The 23,686-nt window shown below is 40.6% G+C and overlaps 1 protein-coding gene across 1 annotated transcript in view; it reads right to left on the bottom strand.

Annotated features, from left to right (window-relative positions):
* Positions 1-1,868: 1,868 nt before the first annotated feature.
* COL4A5 (collagen type IV alpha 5 chain) overlaps positions 1,869-23,686 on the bottom strand; it is a 74,569-nt gene continuing 52,751 nt past the window's right edge. The window contains exons 34-51 of the mRNA XM_071442454.1: positions 23,065-23,163; positions 21,972-22,061; positions 21,516-21,655; positions 20,560-20,686; positions 19,253-19,333; positions 18,610-18,708; positions 17,979-18,029; positions 17,034-17,219; positions 10,642-10,775; positions 10,230-10,302; positions 10,010-10,081; positions 9,530-9,658; positions 9,152-9,250; positions 7,733-7,945; positions 7,218-7,395; positions 6,558-6,672; positions 6,108-6,280; positions 1,869-4,626 (exon numbers count right to left, since the gene is read on the bottom strand). Of these exons, the coding sequence (XP_071298555.1) occupies positions 4,545-4,626; positions 6,108-6,280; positions 6,558-6,672; positions 7,218-7,395; positions 7,733-7,945; positions 9,152-9,250; positions 9,530-9,658; positions 10,010-10,081; positions 10,230-10,302; positions 10,642-10,775; positions 17,034-17,219; positions 17,979-18,029; positions 18,610-18,708; positions 19,253-19,333; positions 20,560-20,686; positions 21,516-21,655; positions 21,972-22,061; positions 23,065-23,163 (2,141 nt within the window). The 3' untranslated portion in view covers positions 1,869-4,544. The remainder of the gene's footprint in view (positions 4,627-6,107; positions 6,281-6,557; positions 6,673-7,217; positions 7,396-7,732; positions 7,946-9,151; positions 9,251-9,529; positions 9,659-10,009; positions 10,082-10,229; positions 10,303-10,641; positions 10,776-17,033; positions 17,220-17,978; positions 18,030-18,609; positions 18,709-19,252; positions 19,334-20,559; positions 20,687-21,515; positions 21,656-21,971; positions 22,062-23,064; positions 23,164-23,686) is intronic.

The following is a 23,686-nucleotide window of genomic DNA, read 5'->3' as shown; positions in this document are numbered from 1 at the left end:
GAGCTCTCTTGCATCTGAAGGGACCTTGTTAGAGGTACCAGGTATCAATACAATCTGTATTGCATTGTTTTTTATCCCTGCATCCTCTTTTGGCTATAATAATAGTGATTCCTCAAATACATATATATTTATATATATAACTTAGAAGTTTCTCCCCTCCTTTGTCCATGCAGAGCATGTCTTGGGGAGAGCAGGGGCTCTGAGCTTGCGTTGCATGTCTGGAAGATAGAAACTTCTCCCTCTCATCCCTTTTTGCTAAAGAAACAACCAAGCTTTGGTTACTTTGGTTTCCTTCTGAATTAATTTCCAACTTTTTAAAGCAGCATTATGTGTACAGCCTGAGTGAGTGTGAGGCAAGAGCTCAGCAGGCTCCAAAGCTGCTGTTGGCAGAGCAGCCTCAGCCCCCATCCCATCCTACAGCCAGGGCAGAGAGCCCTTTGTAGGGACAGCAGGTGCCTGCTACTGCCCAGTTACTGCCACCTTGGCTGAGGCTATCCTCAGGCACTGCTCACCTGGCTGCTGCAAAGGGGTAGAGTTAATAATCTTTTTTTCCAAAGCTTGGGAGTTCTAGATCCTTACCCTACATTTTAAATGTAGAACACTTACTGCTCCCCTGAGCTAATCACTGCCTCTGTGTCCCATTAGCAAGTGTCCTGCTTTTTCTCCACTGGACTAACCTGGAAAGACAAAATTATTCCACTCTCTTGTGGTGCAGTTTTCAGCTTGTGCTTCTAGTGGAAGTAGCCGTGGCAGCAGAAGTATTGTGTGTCAGCAGAGCTGGGTAAAACTTTTCTGGGAAGGACCTGCTGAAAACACATAATGCTGCTACAGTCCTGAATCTGGCACAACAGCCCTCCCTCAGGTGTGTCCCAAGGATGGCACAGCAGCACAGTTCAGGCAGCAGGCTGACTACAGAAGTACTGCAGCTGGGTATCAAAGGATAGAGAAAATATTTGCAGACTATCAGATTTTAGAACTTGAGCATCTGTTGGTTGCAAAACCAGTATGTTGTTTTTTTCAAGTTGTAGAATTGCTTTTTAAAACAGATCCTTCCTGCACCCTCTGTTGGAAATAGTCACTAGAGAGGAACTGATTTACTCAGCAGAGGACAAAATGCTGCAGACTTCAGAGCTTCTGCAGCACAACAGTTGTGTGTGACATCTAGTTCAGGGTACAGAAGTGCTGCTGCACTGCCCTGTGTGCCCATTGAGGTTGAGGTTGTCCTCAGACTGCAAAAGTGTTTAAGAAGTTTAAATCCCACCCTAGAAATGAATATGATATTGAAGGAAGCTTTTTCCTCTTTTTAATAGGATTTCTAGAGGGACTGAAAAGTCTCTGCCTTAAGCAGGAGGTGTAATTTTTTAACACTGGAACAGTGTAATTCCAGCCTGGGCGCAAGATTACTAAATCCTGGTTTTAGGATTAAAACCAGTATTCCTTTAGAAAAATTGCACTTTTTCACTCATCATTCTGGTTGCAATTTACAGTTCCCCACCTGCAGTACAAGAACTGGGCCTGTGTAGTGGGCAAGGAAAGGTGAGGACCCCCACCCCCCTCCTGCCGAGCTTTCCTGCAGTGCTCCCTCCTCCAGGCAGGGCCAGCCCCAGCAGTGCTGCTGTCACAGCTGCTGCCAAAGCCACACGGTGCCCTCGAGTGGCTGCAGCATGTCCCCAACAGCTCAGACCTGCCAGGTGCCTGCTGAGATTAACTAAAATAGCCCAAATCTGTGGGATTAGTTATGAGAATAAAAACTTGCAAAAACATACCAGATATCAGGAAAAGAGCCTTAACTGGAGCTGAAGTGGTGTCCAGAGCTGCACTGTGTTTTGGTGGTGTTGAAAACTGTTTGAAGGATCCAATGGCCAAAGCACTGATTTCCTTTTTTAATAATGAAGCTGCAAACACAAACTTTTACCTGTAGTTTAATGTTTATATAGTGATGGATAGCACCTAGAGGCCCCAACCAACATTTGAGCCCCCTCAATGTCTCTGCCCCAAGGAGCTTACAGTCTAAGCATCGAGAAGCAGAAGAGAATAATAACTGTGTTCTCTTTTATAGATCAGTAACTCCCATCCAACACAGGTCAAGTGATTTACCTGCTCTAAGGCACAGAAGGTGTGCTGAGGATTAACCCAACATCTCTTGAATCTCTGCTGCAGATCTCAAAATAAAAGATGTTCCTTCATGTCTAGACCACTTACTTTGGTCACCCCTTTGGAATTCTGTGCCTGAAGCTCTTTAAGGTTCAGGATTCCTGTCCAGGTCAAGGTCAGAGCTGCAGGGACAGAAGAGAAAACAGAGCTGTCACAAGCACAGCTGCTTTACATACTTTACTTTTCTCTGGTCATTGCACAGCTTTGGGCCCTGAAGCTGCCACAAAACCAGCAGGTCTGGGTGCTCTGTACCTTAGTTTGGAATAGGATCTCCTGTCTTGGTTTTACCTGCTGCAAGAGAAGCCCAGATCTTACAAAGAAGCACCAGTTATGCACTGCTTTACTAAACATGGTCCACTCTATTCCATGTCCCCACATCTGAACACTTTGTATTGGTAAACACTAGATGGGGTGTTGGTAGGAAGGGCTGGAAGAGCCCTTTCCTTTGAGAGCTCCTTGGCCTTAGCATCCACTTTTCTGCTGTTTTAGGACTAGGGACTGGCTGCTATGTTCATTTTAGACTTCTGCAGAGCCAGCAAGATAAGGGCTTGTGTTTACATGAAGAGACTTACTATTTTATTTCAGCTTTGGTAACAAGTTCCTGACTTGGAGGTAGCAGCAGGTTCAGTTTATTACTACGTGCATCAGCAAACCAAACTAAACTGAGCTGAAAGATACACATTGCTGAATTCCCACTCTCTACCAAGAGATATAACTGCAGCTAATGGAAAAAAGACAAAGCTATTATTATTTTGCACTTTAAACTAAAGAACTTCAGTTTCATACTCAGTTGAAAGCTTTAGAAATCAGCACCAATCTCATTGTATATCACTGCCACCTGCTTAGTCACCAGTCCTATGTCTTTTGTCAAATGTGTCAAACAAGGAGATGTCAGATGCTCCAGGGACAACTGGAAGGTAAGAACAGCCATTAGCAGATAAATTACTTAACAGTATTCAATAAACAAATACACATCACCTGTAGAGAGCAGTATGTTAATTCACAAGTTAGGTTGTATTGATAGTCGAGGTGGCAATATACAATGAAAATCTGAAGGTATTGTCACTTGACAGAGTCCTGCATTGTCAGGGAGCTGTTTATACATGAGGGTAAATGAAACGCTCTGACCATAGAAGCTGAACAGTCATGCATACAAAAGTGATCACTTTTCAGCTATTGCACAAGTAGTGACACTCTTTAGACATACATAGGAGGATTCTTACAAACTGACATCAGAAAGACTGCATGCACCATCTTTCAAGGCCTTATGTGAACTATACATACACAGGAGTTGCTGTATACTGTGAATACATTGTGGATGTGTATAAATTCACATAAGATTAAAAGATAAATTTGTAAATAGGAAGATTTCCTCCAGCTTATGCTTTATTTTATTCAGAAGGTTTCTTAGTGTGTATACTATTTTGGATAAAACATGACACCACTTCAGAGGTGAAGTTTCATGTAAGCATCACCCTAAATGCTTTGGTAACTGGATATTCCCAAAGGACAGGTTCAGTTAAACCAAACTGATTACTAAAATGTGAATGTGACTTGTATTCTTAAAAGAAGGATATAGAATATGGCTAATAATTTCACATATTTTCACAAGATAAAAAACCCCTTTTCAAGTGGATTGGGTTTTCTAAGCACAAATAAAACCACTGCTAGTATGGTGTACAACATTTAAAACCCTGATCAAAATTACTTCAGAATAATTGTGCATTCCCCAAATATATCACATTGGCAACTGAGGAAGGAAATGAAAAATTAAATGAATAAATTGGCATAAGAGGGGTAAATTCTCTCTGTACCACAAGTTTCATAATAAAATACTGTCTTATCTTTTAATTTTAGACATAAGGATTTTTATATCAGTCTGGTTTGTTTCTAGATGACTGAAAGTTTAGATTAAAAAGGTGTTTACACAATATACACATTTCATTACTTACAAAGAGAAATAAGCTTAAAATTTCATATTAAAAATACAGTAGGGTTAGTAGCACCATGAAAAATGTTTTTCAAAACTGCAGTCTTGTTATTTTAAACATACTCAGTGCGTCGTGTTCTTCTCAATTCTCTTGGTTGATCAAAAAGGTGCCATTTTGGTACAGGGAGAGAAATGAAAAAATTAATCTTCTGATCCTTTGTGAACCTCAAGTGTTCTTTTCTGTTTCCAAGAGGTCAATTCTTTCATCTTAGTCTTGTTGTCAAATACATACTGAACAACCCTTAGTTTGGCACATGAGTGAGGTACACTTGAATTTGCATGGTTAAAACAGTTTGGATTTGTTTTTTCTTTTCTTTCTGCACAGTAGCACCATTGTTGCAGCTGGAAGACAGTGCATCTTAGGAATTTTCAACTGTTTTATAAAACATTCTCCAAGATGTTACGTCTTCTTCATGCAAACTTGACAACGACTAATCCGCGTCCTCAAGTCTCCAGCTTTCAGTGTCTCAGACTGAGGTTTGCTGACAGACACACACAAAGGAAAGGTTGCATTAGGTTTTTCTTTGTTTACAGTTCAGCATCCACTGAATTCACTGATTCATTTAAAACTAAAGTATGTGAGCAGGGAATGAATTCTGAATTGGAGATTTTTTTCTAAGAGGGCTCATTCTGTCTGTTGCCAGCAGCAGGTGACAGATGCTCAGTTGTGTCAGTGTCCCCAAGGTATGATAAGCACCTGTTTCAGTCTGGCAGATGATGGAGCACAAACACAACCCAAGGGGAAGGTGAATTGTGTACATTTGAGACTGTATCTGGGTCTGTTTCTGGCCTTTAGTGGAAGGGTACTTTAACAACACACCCAAAGTACTGCTACAGTCAAAGCTGCATTTAAGTGGTAGCTTTACCAAATAATTTATTTTTATTTTGATTTTGAAAGGGTAACAAGATGGAAGATTAATGCAATTAGTGTAATATGTGTGCACACAAGTCAAATGCTTAAAAGCTTCTTTAAAAAATAGAATGAAGAAGAAAGTTGTTTTAATGGGAGCAGGGACAAAACATTAAAGGCAAATCTCAAGGGTGCATGGCAGTTACCAATAGGAAGTTTTCACTGGTCAATTACCAATAATCAGCTACCCAGAAAACTGAAGAGTGATGAATTATCATGTCAGGTACCCTGACTGTAGGTGTTACACAAAGCCAACGTAGGGGCCACTACTGCTCCAAGCATAGTGCCAGCCCTGTGCCACAAAGTTACACTTGTCAATTAGGTGGCAGTGGGAATATTAAGAGTTTTTTCATCAGCACACAAACAGGGCAGTAGCTATTTATTCTATGAAAGGACATGTTTCTTCAGTTAAGAAATGATTTGCTACTCAACTTGAAAGGGATAAAGTTGGAGCTGAGAGACTCCAGCTGACTGCAGAGTAGCTGAGGACACAATGGCCACTGGCTTCCTTGCAGCCAAAATATCATCCTGTTTCCTTCTGCAAAGTGTGGAAGAAAATGCTAACCATGGAGGGTAGGAAACCTTCTTCATGTAAGATTTTTAAAAACGAGTCATATGAACCTCTGCCTCTAAAGATTTAAGAGTTGATCTTGCCCTTCACTCCTATCCCTTGTATATCTGTGAATCAACTTTCGAAATATTTGGATTTATTGAAAGGTTTAGCAAGAAAAAAATCAAAATTGTTCTTTTGGGCTCCAAATATAGTAAACACAGTAGGACTACTTTCAGAGGAGGTACTACAACAAAATGTGAATGAGAGCTGACACAAAAAGAATCTGGCTCCTTGCAAAACAGAATGTGCCCTAGCAAGTTTTCACATAATATTAAAGGCTTACCAAAGAAACACTTGAAAAACTGGTTGTGAGGGGGAAAACAAGCTAAGTAATTTCCCTATATCCCTATAAACAAATACCTTTTGATCTTTGGAATAAATTCAGTTTCAAAAGCATTCATTCTGGAATAAAGCAATAGACAAGAAACAGGTTTTCTTACCTGAACATTTCTGACACCTCTACAGTTGCCAGCCAGAAGCTGTAGGAATTGGCATAGTAATTACAGGTGCCCCGGCCATGGCATTCGATGAACGGCGCTGAGCGGAACTCTTCCAAACAGGAGCCAGGAGATGCCAAGGCCTGCCCAGAGCCCTCTGCTCCAGCACTCGTGTGCTAGGGGAGGGAAGAAGGACACAAACAAGGATCTTAGGTGTTAAAAACTGAATAGCACAGCAGTCAGCTACTGTTCATTCTTGGCAGAGATATTGTGGTGTCAGACACCTCCATAAACGCCAGTGACACCGAGATCTGCGTACTGTCAGTCCTGGTGACCTTGGTTAGGGGCTGAAGGTGAAATGCCAACCCTTGCAGTTCTTATCAGTGTCCTAAAGCAGCTGAGGACGCAGGTGGGCAGGCAGTAGCTGCTTCTGGAGTAGGAGGCAGTTCTTACCATCATGAAAGAGTAACCAATCCAGAGGGAGTCCCAGCCTGGAGGACATGAAGGGATCTGAATGGTCTGGCTGTGGACAGCTATCACCATAGCAGGAGCTTCACACACAACACACCTGGACACACAGGAATGCCAGAGAAACACGTGATGTTAAAATATAATAGGAGGATGTTTTATTAAGAATTCTTACACTGAAAAAGGGAACAAAACTCACCTATTAACCCAGACTTCCATTTCTCACATATTTTGTAACTGCAATAAGAGTAGTTTGGAGCTCAAATCTGTCTGTATTTTCACTACATTGGGTAAAATACTGAAGCAGTCCCTGAAACAAAAACTGGAAGCTCAAAGTCCCCGGGTGAGTGCCTTAATCCTAAAGCCAATGGCTTCCAAGTTCTCTTTCCTCTCCACAGTGATCTCACACTACTGACTACAGAGATTGCTTGTTTGAGAAAAGCTGTACAGCCTCTTATCACTGCTGCAGGGAGATGAACCTCTGCAGACAATGAACACTTAAAAAACCCCTATTTTTCTAGTGTCTCCCACAACAAACCATGACAGATTTATCTGTTAATTCCCAAACTGCATGTTGGAAACACATGGGTAAGATGTTCTATTTCTCAGACACTAAAGCAGAGCTGCTGGCCCGCTGTGCCTCACCGGCTGATGAAGGGCTGGATGCTCGGCCCAGTCAGTGGCTCCATGCTCATCGGCATCGACTCGGGGGTTGACAGCCAGTAGGAATAGTCATTCCTTGAGGCAAAGTTACAAACATTGTTGATGTTGCAGAACATGAAGGGCATGGTGCTGAAACGTCTAAGACAGCTCCCAGCAGTACCTACAGAGTAAGACACAAGACAGCAAAGTTTTCACTTCATTGCTTTTTATAGCAACTCTTTGAGAGCAGTACTTGTGGATCCTTCCTCTCCCTCCTGTGAGTGCACAGCAAGGGCCATCAGATTGTCACAGGGGGAAAAAAACTTCACTTCATTTTGGTTTACATTCCTTCATCCTGAATTACAATGTGCATCCTCTGAAGATAGCAGATTTTAGCATGCAATCCCCATCCTCCTCTAGAAATCTCCAAGACTGCTCTGTCTTCAGAGAACCCAAGCACTTGAAGAAGCAGCTACAACATGTTTCTTCTTAAGGAGAGAGCATACAGAATATCTCACCCAAATCCTGGCCATGTGCTCTCTCATTTCCTTGCACATATAGAAGAGAGAATCCATCATATATTCTTGCTGTTCCCTGTGGACATAGTGGTGTATCCCTGGTCTGGCTGTGCCGAGTTATAAGGAATCCATGAGCAACAGAAGCTGTTCCAGGAAGACCAGGTGGGCCTTGTAAACCATCGGGACCAGGAGGTCCTTGTACTCCTCGTGAACCTGTTCACAGGAGAGAAACAACACACCATTGTGTTAACACCATTGCTTGCTCTTTTAGGACCAACACATCTCTGGAAGGTTGTTGGTCTCATGATTGAGTGCTTCTGTTTTCTGTTTTAGGGCACCTGGTATTTCCTAACACTGTCTTCCTGGATTTTTTTTTTTTCATTTAAGCTTGGTTGAATCAGGGAGATTGTCATAGGTGGTTGTAACAGTGCAACTTCTCTGTTTTGTAGGGGTATTGTGAAGCTAAATACTCTCAGGGTTGTCAGGCATTATAATAACTGCAGAAAACACTGCAGCCACTGGAATGACTTCAGTCAGCTCCCCACTTCCAAAACATATCTGTGTGTGCAGCCTAAGATAATGTTGAAATAGAGATCAAGATCACAAAATAAATCACAGAGCCAGAAACAGGGGCAAGTCTTACTCCAGGCCATGCTGTGGTAACACCTGAGCCAAAGCTCATCAAAATGGAAAAGCTGCTGCCAATTTTGGAACAGGTTACTAAAAGTGGAAATAACCTAGAACAGCCTTGAGTGTGAGCAAAAATGAGTCAAATAACTGAGAAATGTATATGGAAAGGCTGTTCTTGAACAGCAATATCAGGAAATATAACTACAGATATTTAGACTGTGTTATTCTGCAGTCATTATTTACATTTTTTTACTAAGATAATGCTAACAGATTTCATAAAGCTGCTCAGACAAAAAGGAAAAATATCTATTACCTTTAGAAAATTTTCCCAGTGCCTTGTCTGATTTCTCAAATCCTAGTTCAGTAGTTCTAAGCAATACCTAAATGGTAGTCCAATGTCTGACTTTAGTGAAACTCTTTTATGAAGCCTATTTTTTCCCATTCATAATTTACATGCAAAATAAGCAATATTTTACTAATCTCTCTCTTCAGTTTCTTACAATCTTCATTATCTCCTCTGCATCACCTGTGCTGCAAAGGGGATACCATTAAGCTTGAGGTAAAGCATTTGACAATGTTTTTCAGCAATGACCAGCAATGTGTTGGTGCCAAGAATATTCCAAATCAAAGAATGTTCAGGTGTTTGTAATATTTTTGCATTAAGAAAATCCTAAAAGTATGATTTTATCATTATTCCCATGAAGCAAAGATGTTACTTCCCAGTATTAGCCTCCATTCAGAAATGGGCATCTCTTTTTCCAGTGAGTCCTCATAGCATCAGTGCCCTACCTGGTTGGCCTGGAAGACCTCTCTCTCCTTTTCGTCCTGCTGGACCATCAAAACCAGGAAGTCCATCTCTCCCTGGGTCACCAGGAAGACCAATTGGACCTAGAACACACAAAAGCATAACTGAAATAAAAGCTCTTGAAATCTCACTACAGAAATCTTCAAGTTGTCAGTGACTCGTCTGTTGCTTCTTTCTGACACAAGGGAAGAACAGCCCAGATGTGTATGGTGGGATCCTGTGTTTATCTGTTAACCTGCATTTCTCTTGGCCCTTGCTGAGCTCAGTAACTCATCTCTGCAGCCTGTGCCATGTCACTGGCACTGCCACCTGCACTCAGATACATTTCTGGCCATGTCCTCTGCAGCCACCTTGGATCATACCTGGCAATCCCTGTGGCCCTGGCAATCCAGGTGGCCCTTTGGAGCCAGGCTGTCCTGGAGGACCTGGGGAACCAGGATCACCTTTGACAACAATGCTTCGTCCAATGGTACCTGGTAAACCTGGTGGACCTGAGAAAAGGAAGATTGGTATTAGATAACCAAGGTGGAAGTCAGCATTAGAAACAGTTTATCTCAAAATCAGCAGCCAAGAGCTCCATCACTGCAAGAAAGAATAAGTGTGTGTATGTATAGGACAAAAAAGTACTCTTGGTGACCCCCCTCAGTGGAGTAAATCCATACAGACGGGATACAGAGTATAAAACATATTAGAATTACTTGTAGGGGCTAAAAAGTACAGGTTGGAATTATGCTGAACATCTTGCTCACTTCACTTTGACCGCTGGCTGAAACCAACTCATCTGTGTAACAAATGCTATGACAGGGAGCCAAAGTGACAGTGCCACTACCCAGGACTCTTACCTGGTGGGCCCGGCAGTCCCTGGCTGCCTGTGAGGCCAGCGGGTCCTGCAGGTCCAGTGGGACCCTTCATACCTGAAACATCAAATTCACACAGTTACCCAGTGAAAGAACATGCTGTTCTACAAAGTCTGCTACAGGAATGGCCTAAACAGGCTGTTACTGTGTCTGGAGGTTTTGCTCAGAATGCTGGTTAAATACCTGGGAATAGCCAGTGAAATACCTGGGAATCCTGGAACGCCTGGAACCCCGGGGTCACCCTTCATTCCATTCAGACCTGGACGACCAGGATCTCCCTGAAGAAAAGAGCCTCACGTTATTCCCTCATCTCAGCAGCTGCAGAGAACCAGGATGGAACAGGTGGCTGGGGACAACAAAGCCCACTGGGGGCTGGCAGTGAGAGAGGGAACACGAGGCTGCATGGACAGCTCCAGCTCCCATGGGAATACAGCAGGGACATCCTGCCTAGATACTGGGGGATAGCTGAGGAAAAGATCCTCTGCCTTGCTACAAGACAGGGTGTTAGCTACCACATTTTGGCTTTTATTATGTTAAACTGCATGTTCCACACAAATATATTCCATTTTTATTTGATTTAAAAATTAACTAGGTGAAAACTCCATTTCTTGTCCTACCTGGCGTCCAGGTGGTCCTTGATCTCCCTTTGGACCAGTCAGGCCAGGTGGACCAGGTGGACCTGGGTTCCCTTTTTCCCCTTTAAGTCCTCCACTGCCTGGTGGCCCTCGTGGACCTTCTGGGCCTGGTGGACCTTAACATTGCAGAACAAATACGCACACATCAGTATGTATCATTAATTTTCCCCAAGTTTGTGCCTTCAGTGTTTAAAAAAAAATAGTATTTTGGCTTAATTTCCCAGCTTTGTTTCAGTGCTAAATTCAGGGTAAACTAAAAGGAAAACAAGTAAGAGGAATTATTTGCACTACCCAACTCAGGAACCAAGGCCCCTTATCTAGCTGATGAAGCAGGTCTTTCCAGAAGGCAGTGCAGCTCACCTGCATTAGCAGCTTACTGGTGACCAGACCAGTGCCTTTACCAGGAGCCAAGAAACCCAAAATTAGATGGTACAAATATCCTCTCTGCCGACCTGCATTACATTCACTGTGTCTTAAGTGCTTCTTAACAGCCTGAATTCCTTTTGTAAGGTAGTATCAACACTAGCACAGAGCAGTGTAAACACTGTAGTGCTGCTTTCTTGTTAGCATTTGACATACCTATTAAGGAGCACTCGTGTGCTGTCTCCTGACTGCTGGGCAGCAGGAAGCTTGTCATTCTGCCTTGCCTACATAGCATGAGCTGCAGAAACTTCCTTATGTTGAATGACTCTCTCTGCAACTAATTTTTTTAATCTTTAGTGGACTTACACTGTGTAAATCTAATAGAGAAACTGGGCTGGTCTTTAAATATTTTGCCTTTGTTACAGCCAGATTAATCCAAAACAAAGCAGTGGGTATAAAAGAAACTTTGATATCTGGGGAACTCAAAGATGAGACCTCCACCTTTGTCCCACCATCTAAGTGGAAGGTAACCAGTATAATTTTTGTGGCAAAATAAACCATAAGCAAGTGCAGAACAGCTAATAACATTTTACAAGTTAGAGCTCATAATTGGATTAACAAAAGGATTTTTTTGCAGGACAGTGCTATGACATTCTCTCCTGTAGTACAAAACTAACACTTATCAGTGGATTTTCAGTCCTTCTCAACTTTGAATCTCCTTTGATATCCTCATAGTCTATACCCAATGGATAAATTTGATGATTTGTGTTTCTGCATGCAAATTTGAGTATAGAATTCCTTCCCTTTTAAAATCAATAGCAGTTTTGTACCAGATTTCACACATATCTTGTAGCAGTTTCAGCTACAGAAAACATCCCATCATGCGAGGATTTTTTGTGTTTATTTTGGTCTTTCATACTGGTCTGGTACTGTACACATGCAAAATAATACCAGGTTACCATCTGGGGTATGCTAATCAAACACACACGGTCTGCAGAGTAACCACAGCCCTTAAAAAGACAATCACAGAGTTACAGGAAAACATCTGTTTCTCTTACATCAAGTGCAATGCAGTAAAACAAATTGCCCGAGTTAAGAGTCTAACCTGGAGGCCCTGGAAGGATCAGAGTTCACCAAAGCCCAATGATCGATGTTAGAAGGGTCAGACATCACAGTACAAAACAAGATTACTAGTTAGAAATAGTACAGATGACAGCATATACACTACACACAATCCATTTCACCAACATATTTTGTATTTACAGTATAATCCACATGCATGCATAAAACCACACATGAATACACAAACAGGTATTTTCAGATACTAGTTATTCTGGTGACTAGGCTCTACTGAAACTAATTTGACACTTCATTTAACAGCAAACTTAAAGCTTCACTAGAGAACATATTATTACTTTAACATTACAGCTAAGGCCTATAAATGGTTAGTCCTGCTCACAACAGGGTTTGGACTATGCAACCATTTCACTGACAATACTCTCAGGGCCTGGAGCTTGGCAAATAGGAAAATTGTGAATTATAGCTCACTCTTGTGCAAAATTCTGCTTTGGGCAGAGGGGAAGTGTTACTAACAGAAGGACTTATCACTACTAATCAGGTATGAGCCTCAACTATCTGTGAATACAATTCCAGGACTGAAAAGTAGGCTTATTCCTCTTTGAAACTGTAAGCAGGATTGACATGGATCAACAGGGCTGCAAATGCTGTGAGCAAAAACACAGCAGAACTTGCAAATTTAGAATTTGTTGTCTTTACTGTTGGCATTATTTTGTCTTGATAAAAATATTTCAAGATGCTAATTTACCTGCTCAAGGTTATATGGAAAATGGCACGTGAGAACATCCTTAGAAAAATGATTTAAATGTCCTCTCTCAAAAGATAAGCTGGCTGTCCCTACAATGCTCCTAAGTTAATATATATATTTTAGCTCCTGTGCCACTTGCATATTTCATGTCAGTGAAATGATTTAAATATATCAACATATCACCATGCAATTTGCAGCTAAAAACTACAATAAATACACAAGTTTACCTCACAGCACTATTTCTTACATATTTGGTAAATTATTTTAATACTAACTGTAATACATTTGTTAAAAATAACGACATGGACATTTCATTGTTACTGTTAAGTACTTATAAACTATATTGCACTGATAGGTAAGTTTTGCTATGATTTATAAATCAGTCCTACACATGTTCATCACCGAATTCTGGCTGATCACAGCCACAGGGTGGAACAAGACTTGATGCAATTGCTCAGTTCCTCTCAGCACCCCATGATGGCAGCTCTCTTTGAAAGTGTGGTTACTGCTTGAGTGACCACAGTTAAATTAAAAGGTAAAGCCACATTTCCTTTTTTTGACATGGCTGCACAAAGATAGGATTTAAACATCAGGGGCTACCAATTTTGCTACCTTGTGGTGCTTAGTACAGCAGGCTGAAAACTAAAATTTATTCCTTTCTTAAATTTTCATGACAGTTCTTTGCTGCCTGAAAGTCATCATAGCAAAACCTAAAGACATCATTATTATTAAATAGATATACCAAGTCATTTTCAGTCTAGACACAGATGGTAAAATCTTCCCAAGTGCCAATTTGTGCTCCATGTTGATACACTAAGGTTACAATAAATGTCTCAGCAATGTTCTCACCAATTCTATCCCACTGCCGTAGTGCCCGGGAGGACATGGCTGTGAGCTTTATTTTCATTAAATACTTGTGGAAGGAAGAACTTTCTTCATTTCTTCTAAATGGGCTACTGAAGTGAAACAATGGAAATAAGGATTTCTCTGCACTGCAAACTTAAAAGGCTCTAAGTTGGGAATCTAAAGCATCATTGTTAGTCTATATAAATTTTCCTACAGATACTGTTGGTATAAAAGAAGCATCTGATTTATTTAAGTCACTTGAGAGTGTCCAAAATCAACAGTAGCAGGTGCTACAAAAATTACTACTGTCACTTGCCCAAGCTGCAACACACAATTATGCAGCAAGTCATGGGAGGACAGTGCAATGTGCTTCTTAAAAAAAAAAAAGCTGAAAATCAGAATATATTGTTTCCAACTGCACTGAGGAAAAAAAAAGCTAAAAACAAGTTTCACAGCTGGGGACACTATAAAAGCCTTGCAAATCTAGACTCACATGGTCTTCCACCATGGGCAGAGCAACTGTGTCCTTCCAATGTCAGTCCCACAACAACATGGAAGAGAGGGCTGAAAGCCAACTCTGAGCATTCTTTTCCCACCACAAATTAAAAGGTATGTCTGAAACATGACTCTGCATATCTACATTTAGCCACTACAAAAGTAATACATTCATTTTCATGCAAAGTTATTATTTTGGAGTTACGGGGCTAACCTGAGGGACCTGGGAGTAGGGGGTCAGAATTCACCAAGATCATCATTAGAACAAGGGGAAAAACATCAAAATTGTTAGAAATATCAACAAACTAACATATTCAACTAAACCTTTCTTTTTAGATTTAGCTCAATATTCCTTTACATACAATGTGCAAAACACCAAACTATTATTATTCATAGCAAGGAAAACAGACATGTGGAGTAACAGCAGTGTTCTGTTGCCCTGGAAATTGGCATAATTTCATAATGAATTATTAAATCTATGCCAACACCATCTATCAATGTTTATTTTAGGGATAACTCAACTGGAGTCAGAGAACTACATCATGTTTGACTTCATCTCTTTTACTAATCTTAGAATATACCCAGAAGTCAACAACAAACAGTACACGCAAACAGCTTCTGGTTTTATTTCTGTCCCTGGAAGGGGTAATTTGACAGCCACACAGCTGCTTTTATGAGTAACTGCCTTATGTTGAAATGTTACAAAATCAGCATTCCAACAATAGACTCTGTTATCATTAGAAACAAAAGGCTGGAGTGCTGATTGTACCAGAACTGCAATAATAGTTTGGTTTATCCACATTAGTTCACACATAACTGAGCAAAACAAATGCTTCACTTTATACATTGCATGCAACAAAAATGGAAGTAAGAGAAAGAAAGAGAAAAAGAGAGAGAACATGGCTGAGCAGAACCTCACTGGTTGTTTCCCCTTCTGATAAACCTGCACAAAATGAGTCCCACCATTGCTCCACCTTCCCAGCTGATCAGAATCAGTAAACACTTGATTTAGGCAGGGAAGTGTGAACAGATGAGCAGCTCCATAAAGCCCCAGTGCTACAGCAGAGCAGAGATCTCAATTGGTACTTCTATTATACCTCAGAGGTTGCTTAGCCTGGTGTACTTTTAAAGACTTCTTTAAAGTTTGGAGATCTCCTCTGTATAAGAAACTTTTAAAAATTAAAGCCTATACTGTTATGGACCAGTCACTGTCCTGGGCCAAAATTTTAATTGCTGCACTACCCTGTATACAGAAGAATTAACAGAAAGTCCAAAGCAAACTGGGGGCTACAAACATGCTGCAGGGATGATCCAGTGCCTGGTTAGAGCCCCTGGGGCACAGCAGGGAACAGTCAGTTCCTTCAGGAAAAGGGAGGGAAGGCATGCACTCCACATTCTACCAACCAAATAGGAAACCAGGGAGGCATTGGGACTGGCTGGGGATTATTAACCCATAGGGTGGTTGTTCCACATCAGTCACACACAAAGCAGGTTTAGGATGAAACACAATGGAAGTATTTTTACTGGCACTAAAAGAAAACCTCATTGTACTGGCAAACAGCACCCCAGTTCTAAGGTGTTATAGATTAAAACCAATGTTTATAATGACTCATTTTTTAAATAGACAGTTAGGGTATATATGAGTTCATAGCCTACTCTGCAAAAGAAAAAACTCATATTGCTATTGATAATAACATATGATTCAATTCCAGCTCTAGGGAAAATATTTTGATAAAATTCCATTCAAAGAAGCATTATTCAGTGTGACTGCCTCCTCTTGTGTCAGAAGCAAGCATGAGGAAAATGGGAACCTTTAAATCTTTTCAAGTGTATACTGCAATGCTAAACTCTCCCTTGATACCCAAAAATCAACAATATCTGTGTTGCAGCTATTTTACAAATGTACTATCTCAAAACTAACTTTCCTCTGAAAAGTCTTTTATTTAAAGAATAACTTGAGGGCAATAAACAAAAATATTACTGCACCATTAATCTGCAAAGGAAGAAAATCCCTGTCATCAACCAATGGCTTGGTTTGAAAGCAGTCTCCTTTAGGGGAGCACATAACAAGCCTGTTATGTGAGATGAATCTTAGATGTAGCAAAGTACTTCTGGATTAAAGATCCAGAAATAAGCTTGAGCTGGAGCAGTGGCAGGTTCATTTAAATTAGATTTTTTCAAGAGCAGTATCTAAATGCAAATAAACATTCTATACCACAAAACAGAAATCAGTTTCTAACACAGGCCAGGTAGTTGCTCAGCCATGTTAACTCAGTGTAGTGTTTTCTCATTCCCAGAATTAGTTGGTGCAGGAACAAGATGCAAACATGGAATGGAAAGATGAACACGGCACGATGGAGCGCGGAGTCCACGGGAGCCACGATGGAGCAATGACTTGTGTTACATGGCCCGGAGATGAGGAGCAGTGTCCAATCTGACCATGCTGGGATGCTAGTGGGAATTGGATTTTCATGACTCAGAATGATGGGGCTTGTTACGTTTGGTGTTTGTGCGCGGTGACGTTTGCTGATGGTGCGACACTGCCAAGGCCTCAGACGTTCAGAGGCCGGATCGTGCTTGTGAGGGATTATTGGGGCAGCATGCGGAGAACCTCCCGCGGGGAAACGCCTTTGATTTTTGCTGCCAGGCATCCGAAATTTAGAGAAACTAAAGCTAGTTTATTTATAGGTTTTTTGGCAACAAAATTCTCTAGTTGCCCACACACCTATGCCATGAGGCTTGATCTTATCCATCCAAATAAATGGAGCCAATTTAAAGGCTGATGACCCACCAGCAAAATATCAAAGTACTGGCAGATGTTCACAGGTATGGATCATGCTCTTACCTGGCCTTCCTGGAACACCTGGTGGGCCAGGGCTACCTTTAGGACCTTCCAGAGGTGGCCCTGGTATTCCTGGTGGACCTGGTGGACCCTGCAGACCAGGGAATCCCTGGAAACCTGGTTCTCCCTTCGGGCCTGGAAGTCCAGGGGGTCCCGGTGGGCCAGGTAACCCCAGTTCTCCTTTTTGCCCTGTAAAAAGTCATCTTTGTGAATACTGTTACAAATTTATATAAAGCCCAAAAGCCAACTTGCCAAGCCATTTCTCTCTCTTGCAGAAGGCACAAGTCTGGCCACAACTCCCCTTATTTGCAGGGTGAGACAGGGTAAAATTGTCTAACATTCAGAAAAGAGCGAGGGCTAATAATCCTTGCAGGAGAAAGTGCTATAGATTATAACATGTTAAAAAGTCTTCCTAAGTCAATGATGCTGTAATTCATAAACAACTTTGGAGACTGTAAGCCTACAAATAAGGGTTTCTATGAAGAAACCTGTCAGTATTAAGACTCCATCCTTTTCTTGAGATGTTGCTGAAAATTAAGACATACTTGCATAATTTTCAAATAAGCCTGGAGAATTTAGGAGCTTTAATGCTACCAGAGAAGAGCAATGTATAAAATACCTATACTTGCAAAGCAGCTTCATTTGTCATCTGTTGTATGAATGCTTTATTTACTGACACCAGTCAGCAAAGTTCCACACAATGCAATAGGCTATTGCTCTGTGTGCATTTATTCGGGCTGCATAATTGCTAATTTACAAAATATAGTGGTCAGTAATAAAATGTCTTTATTGCTGTGGTTAATTTAAAACAGTCTGCTGAGGAAAAAAAAATATTTGTAGCTATAGCATTCATTTGTTACAGAAAAAACAACATACCCTTCTTGGTTTTGGTGTGTAAATATATTTTACATTGAACCTTTTTAACAAAGGGCAACAGAAAAACTTTACCTGACAATCCTGGGAGTCCTGGGGGTCCTGGACGCCCAAAACCTGGTAGACCTGAAAAAAAAAGATCGATTTAGACAAAAATTAATATTTAGCTTTCAGGTCTCCAGGAATGGGAATATAAGGCTTAGAACAATGAAAGTGCAGTTCATCTAAGTAAGTGATTCCTTGAGATGACTTGGATTCTCATTCACTCACCAGTCCTCCCCCAAGTTGGAGGGTTTGCTATTGAATGCATCCATAACCCTCATAACCGTTTCCATCCCCTTGCAATCCACATTCTTTCAGATTTTGGGAGTTAATATGTTTGCATTTTTGTCTGCAGATCTATCTTTAGAGCAGGGATTACACTGTTTATCCACTGTGTAACTGAGCTGAAGCAATACAGCTACCATGGGATACAGGAACAGGGGCTGGTGTTAAAGGCAGGTAATGAAATCCAGGAGAGCTGGCTGAATTCTTGTCCTGTGCTTCCCTGGCAGCTTGCCAGCACCCTTTGTGAGCCACCCAGCAGCCAGGAACCACTGGAACAGTTCTGAATGTGTAAGGGCAGTTACAGGAAAGAAAGAATAGAGCAAGCAGGACATGTCAATGCAGAGTGAAGAGGAGGAAAGAAACAGGAAGGACACCTAACCTGGTTCACCCTTCTGACCCGCTGGTCCAGGGATACCATCTCGACCAGGCTGTCCCTTTTCCCCTGAAGGACCAGGAGGGCCAGGACGACCAATATCACCTAAAACAGGGATGGAACACATCAGCACAGTCTTGCCTAAACTGCAGTAAGGAAAACCAGCATCCTCTTCACCACTATCTGAATCTAAAGGTGTGGTAATGCAAGAAAAGATTTACACGGGTGTAATCTTAAAATTAAACCTTTCTCTCTCTCCCCTGACAATTTAGAAAAGCCTTTTAGGTCTGTGATTTTTCAAGCAGTCACTGTTTGCTAAAAATATAATGCTTCTCTTTAGAATAAATTAGGATTTTGCTCCTATAAAAACAGGTTAGACCACTGTAATACATAACATAAATAAAGCTGGTAAGTACAGAAACAGTTAACTTCTTGTTTCAATAGCTAATGAATTGACAGCAAATACAAGTCCTCAAAATAAAGTTAAAATTTGTTTCTTTGCTGTATAATTTCAGTGAATTGTGTGCAATGGTGTTTGAGCACCCATGTACATATACATTTCCCTGATGCTAAGGATAAGAAAGGAAGTGCCTTGATGTGTTATGTTTTTCAAGAAGCAGCTGATCTCTGCTGCACTGTCCATGCTCACCTACTGGCCCAGGTGGTCCAGGCAGGCCAGGATTACCTGGAGGGCCCTCAATACCTTTTGGTCCTGGAATTCCTGGTGTTCCTGAAAGTACATTTCAATCAAATAATGAACAAAACTGACTTTTCAGCAGATCTTGAAATGCTACAATCTGAGATGCCCTGAGTTACAAATGAGCTAATTCTACCAAGATGCTGTATTTATGCTCATTTTGCAGATTTACAGCTGGTAAGGAGATGAATTAGAAAGCAAAAAATGCACAGGAAACAAAACATACTGGTACAACTGCCCTTTCTGCTACTCTCAAGCCTCCTCTTAACTGGTGAGTGCTCATGGCCAAGGACACAGCAACTCAACAGTTACCATTTTAAAGACAGATGTTTCTGCTTGACAACAAATTGAAAGCATTATGAACTGGGATTGAATAGTCCTTCCCCAGTCCTCTTTTCCCTGCCTGAAAAAGTAAAAATGGTCTTAGGGTTTACACTGGATTCTCACCCCTACATCATGAGCTGAGTGGGAGGCAGGAGAAACACCTGATCTGTTGCAGTGTCTGCCCTGAACAGCACCTGAGCCTGACCAAGGCAGTGTCTCAATACACCTTGTGGCTGTTCAGTCTTTTAGGCATGACATGAAACAGAGGGTAAAAACTGTCAGGTTCATGGTCAGGTTTTGTTTTCTGCTAAGCTTCCTGTTGCCATGACCACAGTTGTAAATTTCCTAATTTTCTACGTCAAAGCATCTCAAGCATATTTGTAAAACAGCCTTTAGTGCTCTAAATGCAGCCAAGGTAAAGACTTTGTTTCTTTAAATTTTGAATGAAAAAACTGACATACACCTCTGAACAACTACTATTAATATTTTTTAAAGAACAAAGTGCAAAACCTAATTTAATGATATTTCAGAGATTTCTCTTTAGAACACATTTTTTTTGACAATAAATGATAGGAAAAAACAGCTAAGTCTTCCAGGATGGCACTTTTTTATTGATTCATGAAGAAAAAAAATAGATAGTTTTTTTTTGACCCCAATATTTGCGTATTAGAGGAGGTAAGAGTGAGTGCTATGGAGAATATTAACTAATACAGCTGCTCCATCCCCTCAGAGCAGAGGAACAATTCCAGAAAACACTCATAAGAGAGGCATTCCCACACTTTTGCAGTGACAATTCCAACAGCACAAAGCTTAGAAGCAGCAGATTGCCAGAAACTCTGAGAAGCTGGAGTCTCCTCCAGTTACTCACTGTGTTTAGCTGTTCATACCAATATTAGCAAGGGGGAAATGAAAAAAAAAAAACTGTTGAGGATTACCTGGGAATCCAGGAAGGCCTGGTTCTCCTTTTGCACCTGGACTGCCTGGAAATCCAGGCAAACCAGGATTTCCAGCTATACCTTTTGCACCTGGACTACCTGGGTATCCAGGCAAGCCAAGATCTCCCTAGAAAACATTAAGCAGAAATACAAACCCAGATTTCTTAAGATAGGAAAGCCCTTATTGTATGTTCCCCATCCTACCATCACATCAAGGTCACAAGTATATTGTGCACACCTCTCCTCATGTCCAGTTGATGTGAATCATCTCAACACAAAATGAAACAAAAACAATAGTTTTCAACAGCCTTCTCCTATAATTCTGTGTACAGTATCATAGTTTTTCCTCAGAACTGGCCTATGTTAAAGAAAAAAGTACTTTCCTTTCTTCCGAAAGAATCAAAGATTTTTACCCCATGATAATGCAGACTGTAAGACATTCTGAAGATACTTTTGTCACTTTTTTTGTGGGTGGCAGAAAGGATGATAAAAGTAAATCTTAATTAAAATACTTTATACAGACTTTACACAAACTTTAAAATTTTAAGCAGAAGTAACCATGCTATATTATTAGTAATTTGGTCTTAAATGCATGTCTGAAATTTTTAGGAATTAACTACATAATTAGACAGGGAGAGAATGATATTAATTGTATAAATCCCTAGCAACTACAGAAGTGTCACAGTGAAGACTGGGCCACTAAGTAAATCCAACTGGAAAAGTCTGGTAAACAACCTTCTGCTTTAACCTGATTAAGTTATATATAAATATTTTCACCTTTAAAATTAGGAATTTTTATCTTACCTGAAAAGTCAACCCTGCTTGTTTCTAATATATTTATATACATATTTACAGTTATACTTAGTATATATAAAGTAATAGTTGAGGGGGAAAAAAAATCATACAAAATTTAATTTTCTCATGTAATTTTCAATTGAAGGAGTTTGTAATGGTACCTTTGGTCCAGGGGGACCAGGAATACCAATGCCTGAAAGACCAGGGTCACCTTTCTCCCCTTTCAGTCCAGGAAATCCTGCAGGCCCAGGCTGTCCTGGACGTCCTGCCAGTCCTTGGTTGCCTTTAAGCCCAGGGGGACCTGTCCAAAAGATAAAATGAAATTTAAAAAAAACCAAAACACTTCTGCAGTAATTTACAGAAATCATTCAAAGTACAGCAACTCAACTAGAAAGGCCTAACAATTTGACTGGCTGACCTTGAATACCTAATGTTTTTTTATTTTTAAAACCAAACTAAAACAATTACCTAAAAATCTCGATTATGTATGTAGGGCTTTATGCAATCCTCATCTTTATTGCTATTATTACATGCTAGACACAAGCAGAGTCATCTTTGGGGTATATAAAAGGAGAACACTGGCCCAAATGAAGTAAATTTCAAGCACAGAAACTAACCTGGAAGGCCCATCTCTCCCATAGCTCCTTTTAATCCTGGAGGTCCTGTTGGTCCTGGCTGCCCAGGAAGCCCCATGTCTCCCTTGATGCCTAGGAAAGGTGTGATTGAGTTAATTAATGGCAATAATTACAGGTTTCTGATATCCATGCATTCTCATATGAACATGATTATCATCTGATTACAAGCAATGGATTTGGAGTTGCTTTAGGCCTCATACTGCTCCTACTTGCTTTTCCACACTTATTTGTAGTAAAATATTCAACACCTTAATTTTGTTGCAAGCAAAGATTTGATCAGGGCCGCTGCTGATGTTTTGAAACAAGTCTAATGAAATAGGTCAAATCTCAGTCCAGGATTCAGTCACCATCTGAAAGGATTCAGCACTGGTGTGACATGGTCTCTCATGAGTTCCTCTGCAGAACAAACACATCACCTCCTTATGTGCCACAAGTATTCCACAGCTTCTTTTACAGAATTAAATGCAACCTACAATGCCCAAACTAGTTTGAGTCCTGGATGTTAACAATATTCCCTAAGCCTTCCCTAGAGCAAGGCCTACATTAGACACAGCAAGTAAGGACTCAAGATCTCAGATAAATTGTTATAGCTGTAGGGAGAAGTGGTGCAAAACAGAATTAGTTTTCTTGGTCCTTTCAATTCTTAAAAGCAAATATTTGACACCCAGACAGCCTTTGCAATACATCCATTAGGCCATTTTCAAAATACAATGCTTAGCAATATATGAAATAAACATATGAGATGAAAGTCCTGCTGGGAGGTTCTGCAGTCACATTGCTTGCTCAGGCAGCAAGTACTTTTGCAGTCATCCTGAAAGACACCTTAATCTTCAATGGGATCAGTTTAAACCTGCTCTTGACTCTGTTTGAAGGAAAGGGCTTCAAGCATGTGTTTGGATAATGACTTTAAATGTCTTTTAATGACTTTAAATGTCCCAAAACTGTGCTGCAGTTTTAAGTGCAAATCCCTAAGGTTAGTTTAGATATAAAGTGGATTAACATCCCAACTCCATGATAAAAACAAATGCAAATCTTTATTCATCAAAGCTGCCCAGCTGAGGCCTTGTTTACTGACCTGGCAATCCTGGCACACCTGGTGGGCCACTAAGTCCTGGTGGGCCTGGGTCACCTGGGAGACCTTGATAACCTTTCTGGCCTGATAAACCAGGAATGCCTCAAGGGAAAAATACACATTTTATTATTATTACTAGCATTACTACTGTATGTTTTCTTTTACCTTAAGAGATCAGATGTAGCTATGGATGAATAAAAAAACCAAATAGGGATTTTTCTTCAGTAAATATAATTCCCCAACTTAGCAACAAAACGTATCACAGAACACAAAGTATTTGTTCTGGAAAATTTAAAATTACTACAGAACAGGAACAATATAGTAAGTAGAGAAAAAAGTAACTTTACGACTAATGCTAATATACTTCACTCAAGGGCTACCTTCTGGATGAGGAGACTCCAGTTTAACCTTTGCATTAACTCAGATTATTTATATACAAGTTAAAATTACATTGCTACACCAAAATCACTTTGGTACTAATATATTATAAAATTTAATGCAAGTTTTTTTAGCATATTTTTACAAATTCTATGTGGCTGTTATCCCATAAGAACTTTGTGTTGCCCTGCTGACATAGTTAAACCTGCCTTCCCCAGGAAAAGAAAAATGGTGTCTTTGGAGCCTA

This window comes from Agelaius tricolor, unplaced genomic scaffold, assembly GCF_023055355.1.
Source record: "Agelaius tricolor isolate 1412-34295 unplaced genomic scaffold, bAgeTri1.0.p SCAF_17, whole genome shotgun sequence".
Taxonomy (NCBI): domain Eukaryota; kingdom Metazoa; phylum Chordata; class Aves; order Passeriformes; family Icteridae; genus Agelaius; species Agelaius tricolor.
Note: the sequence above shows the minus strand (reverse complement) of the source record. Positions and strands in the feature narration are given on the sequence as shown.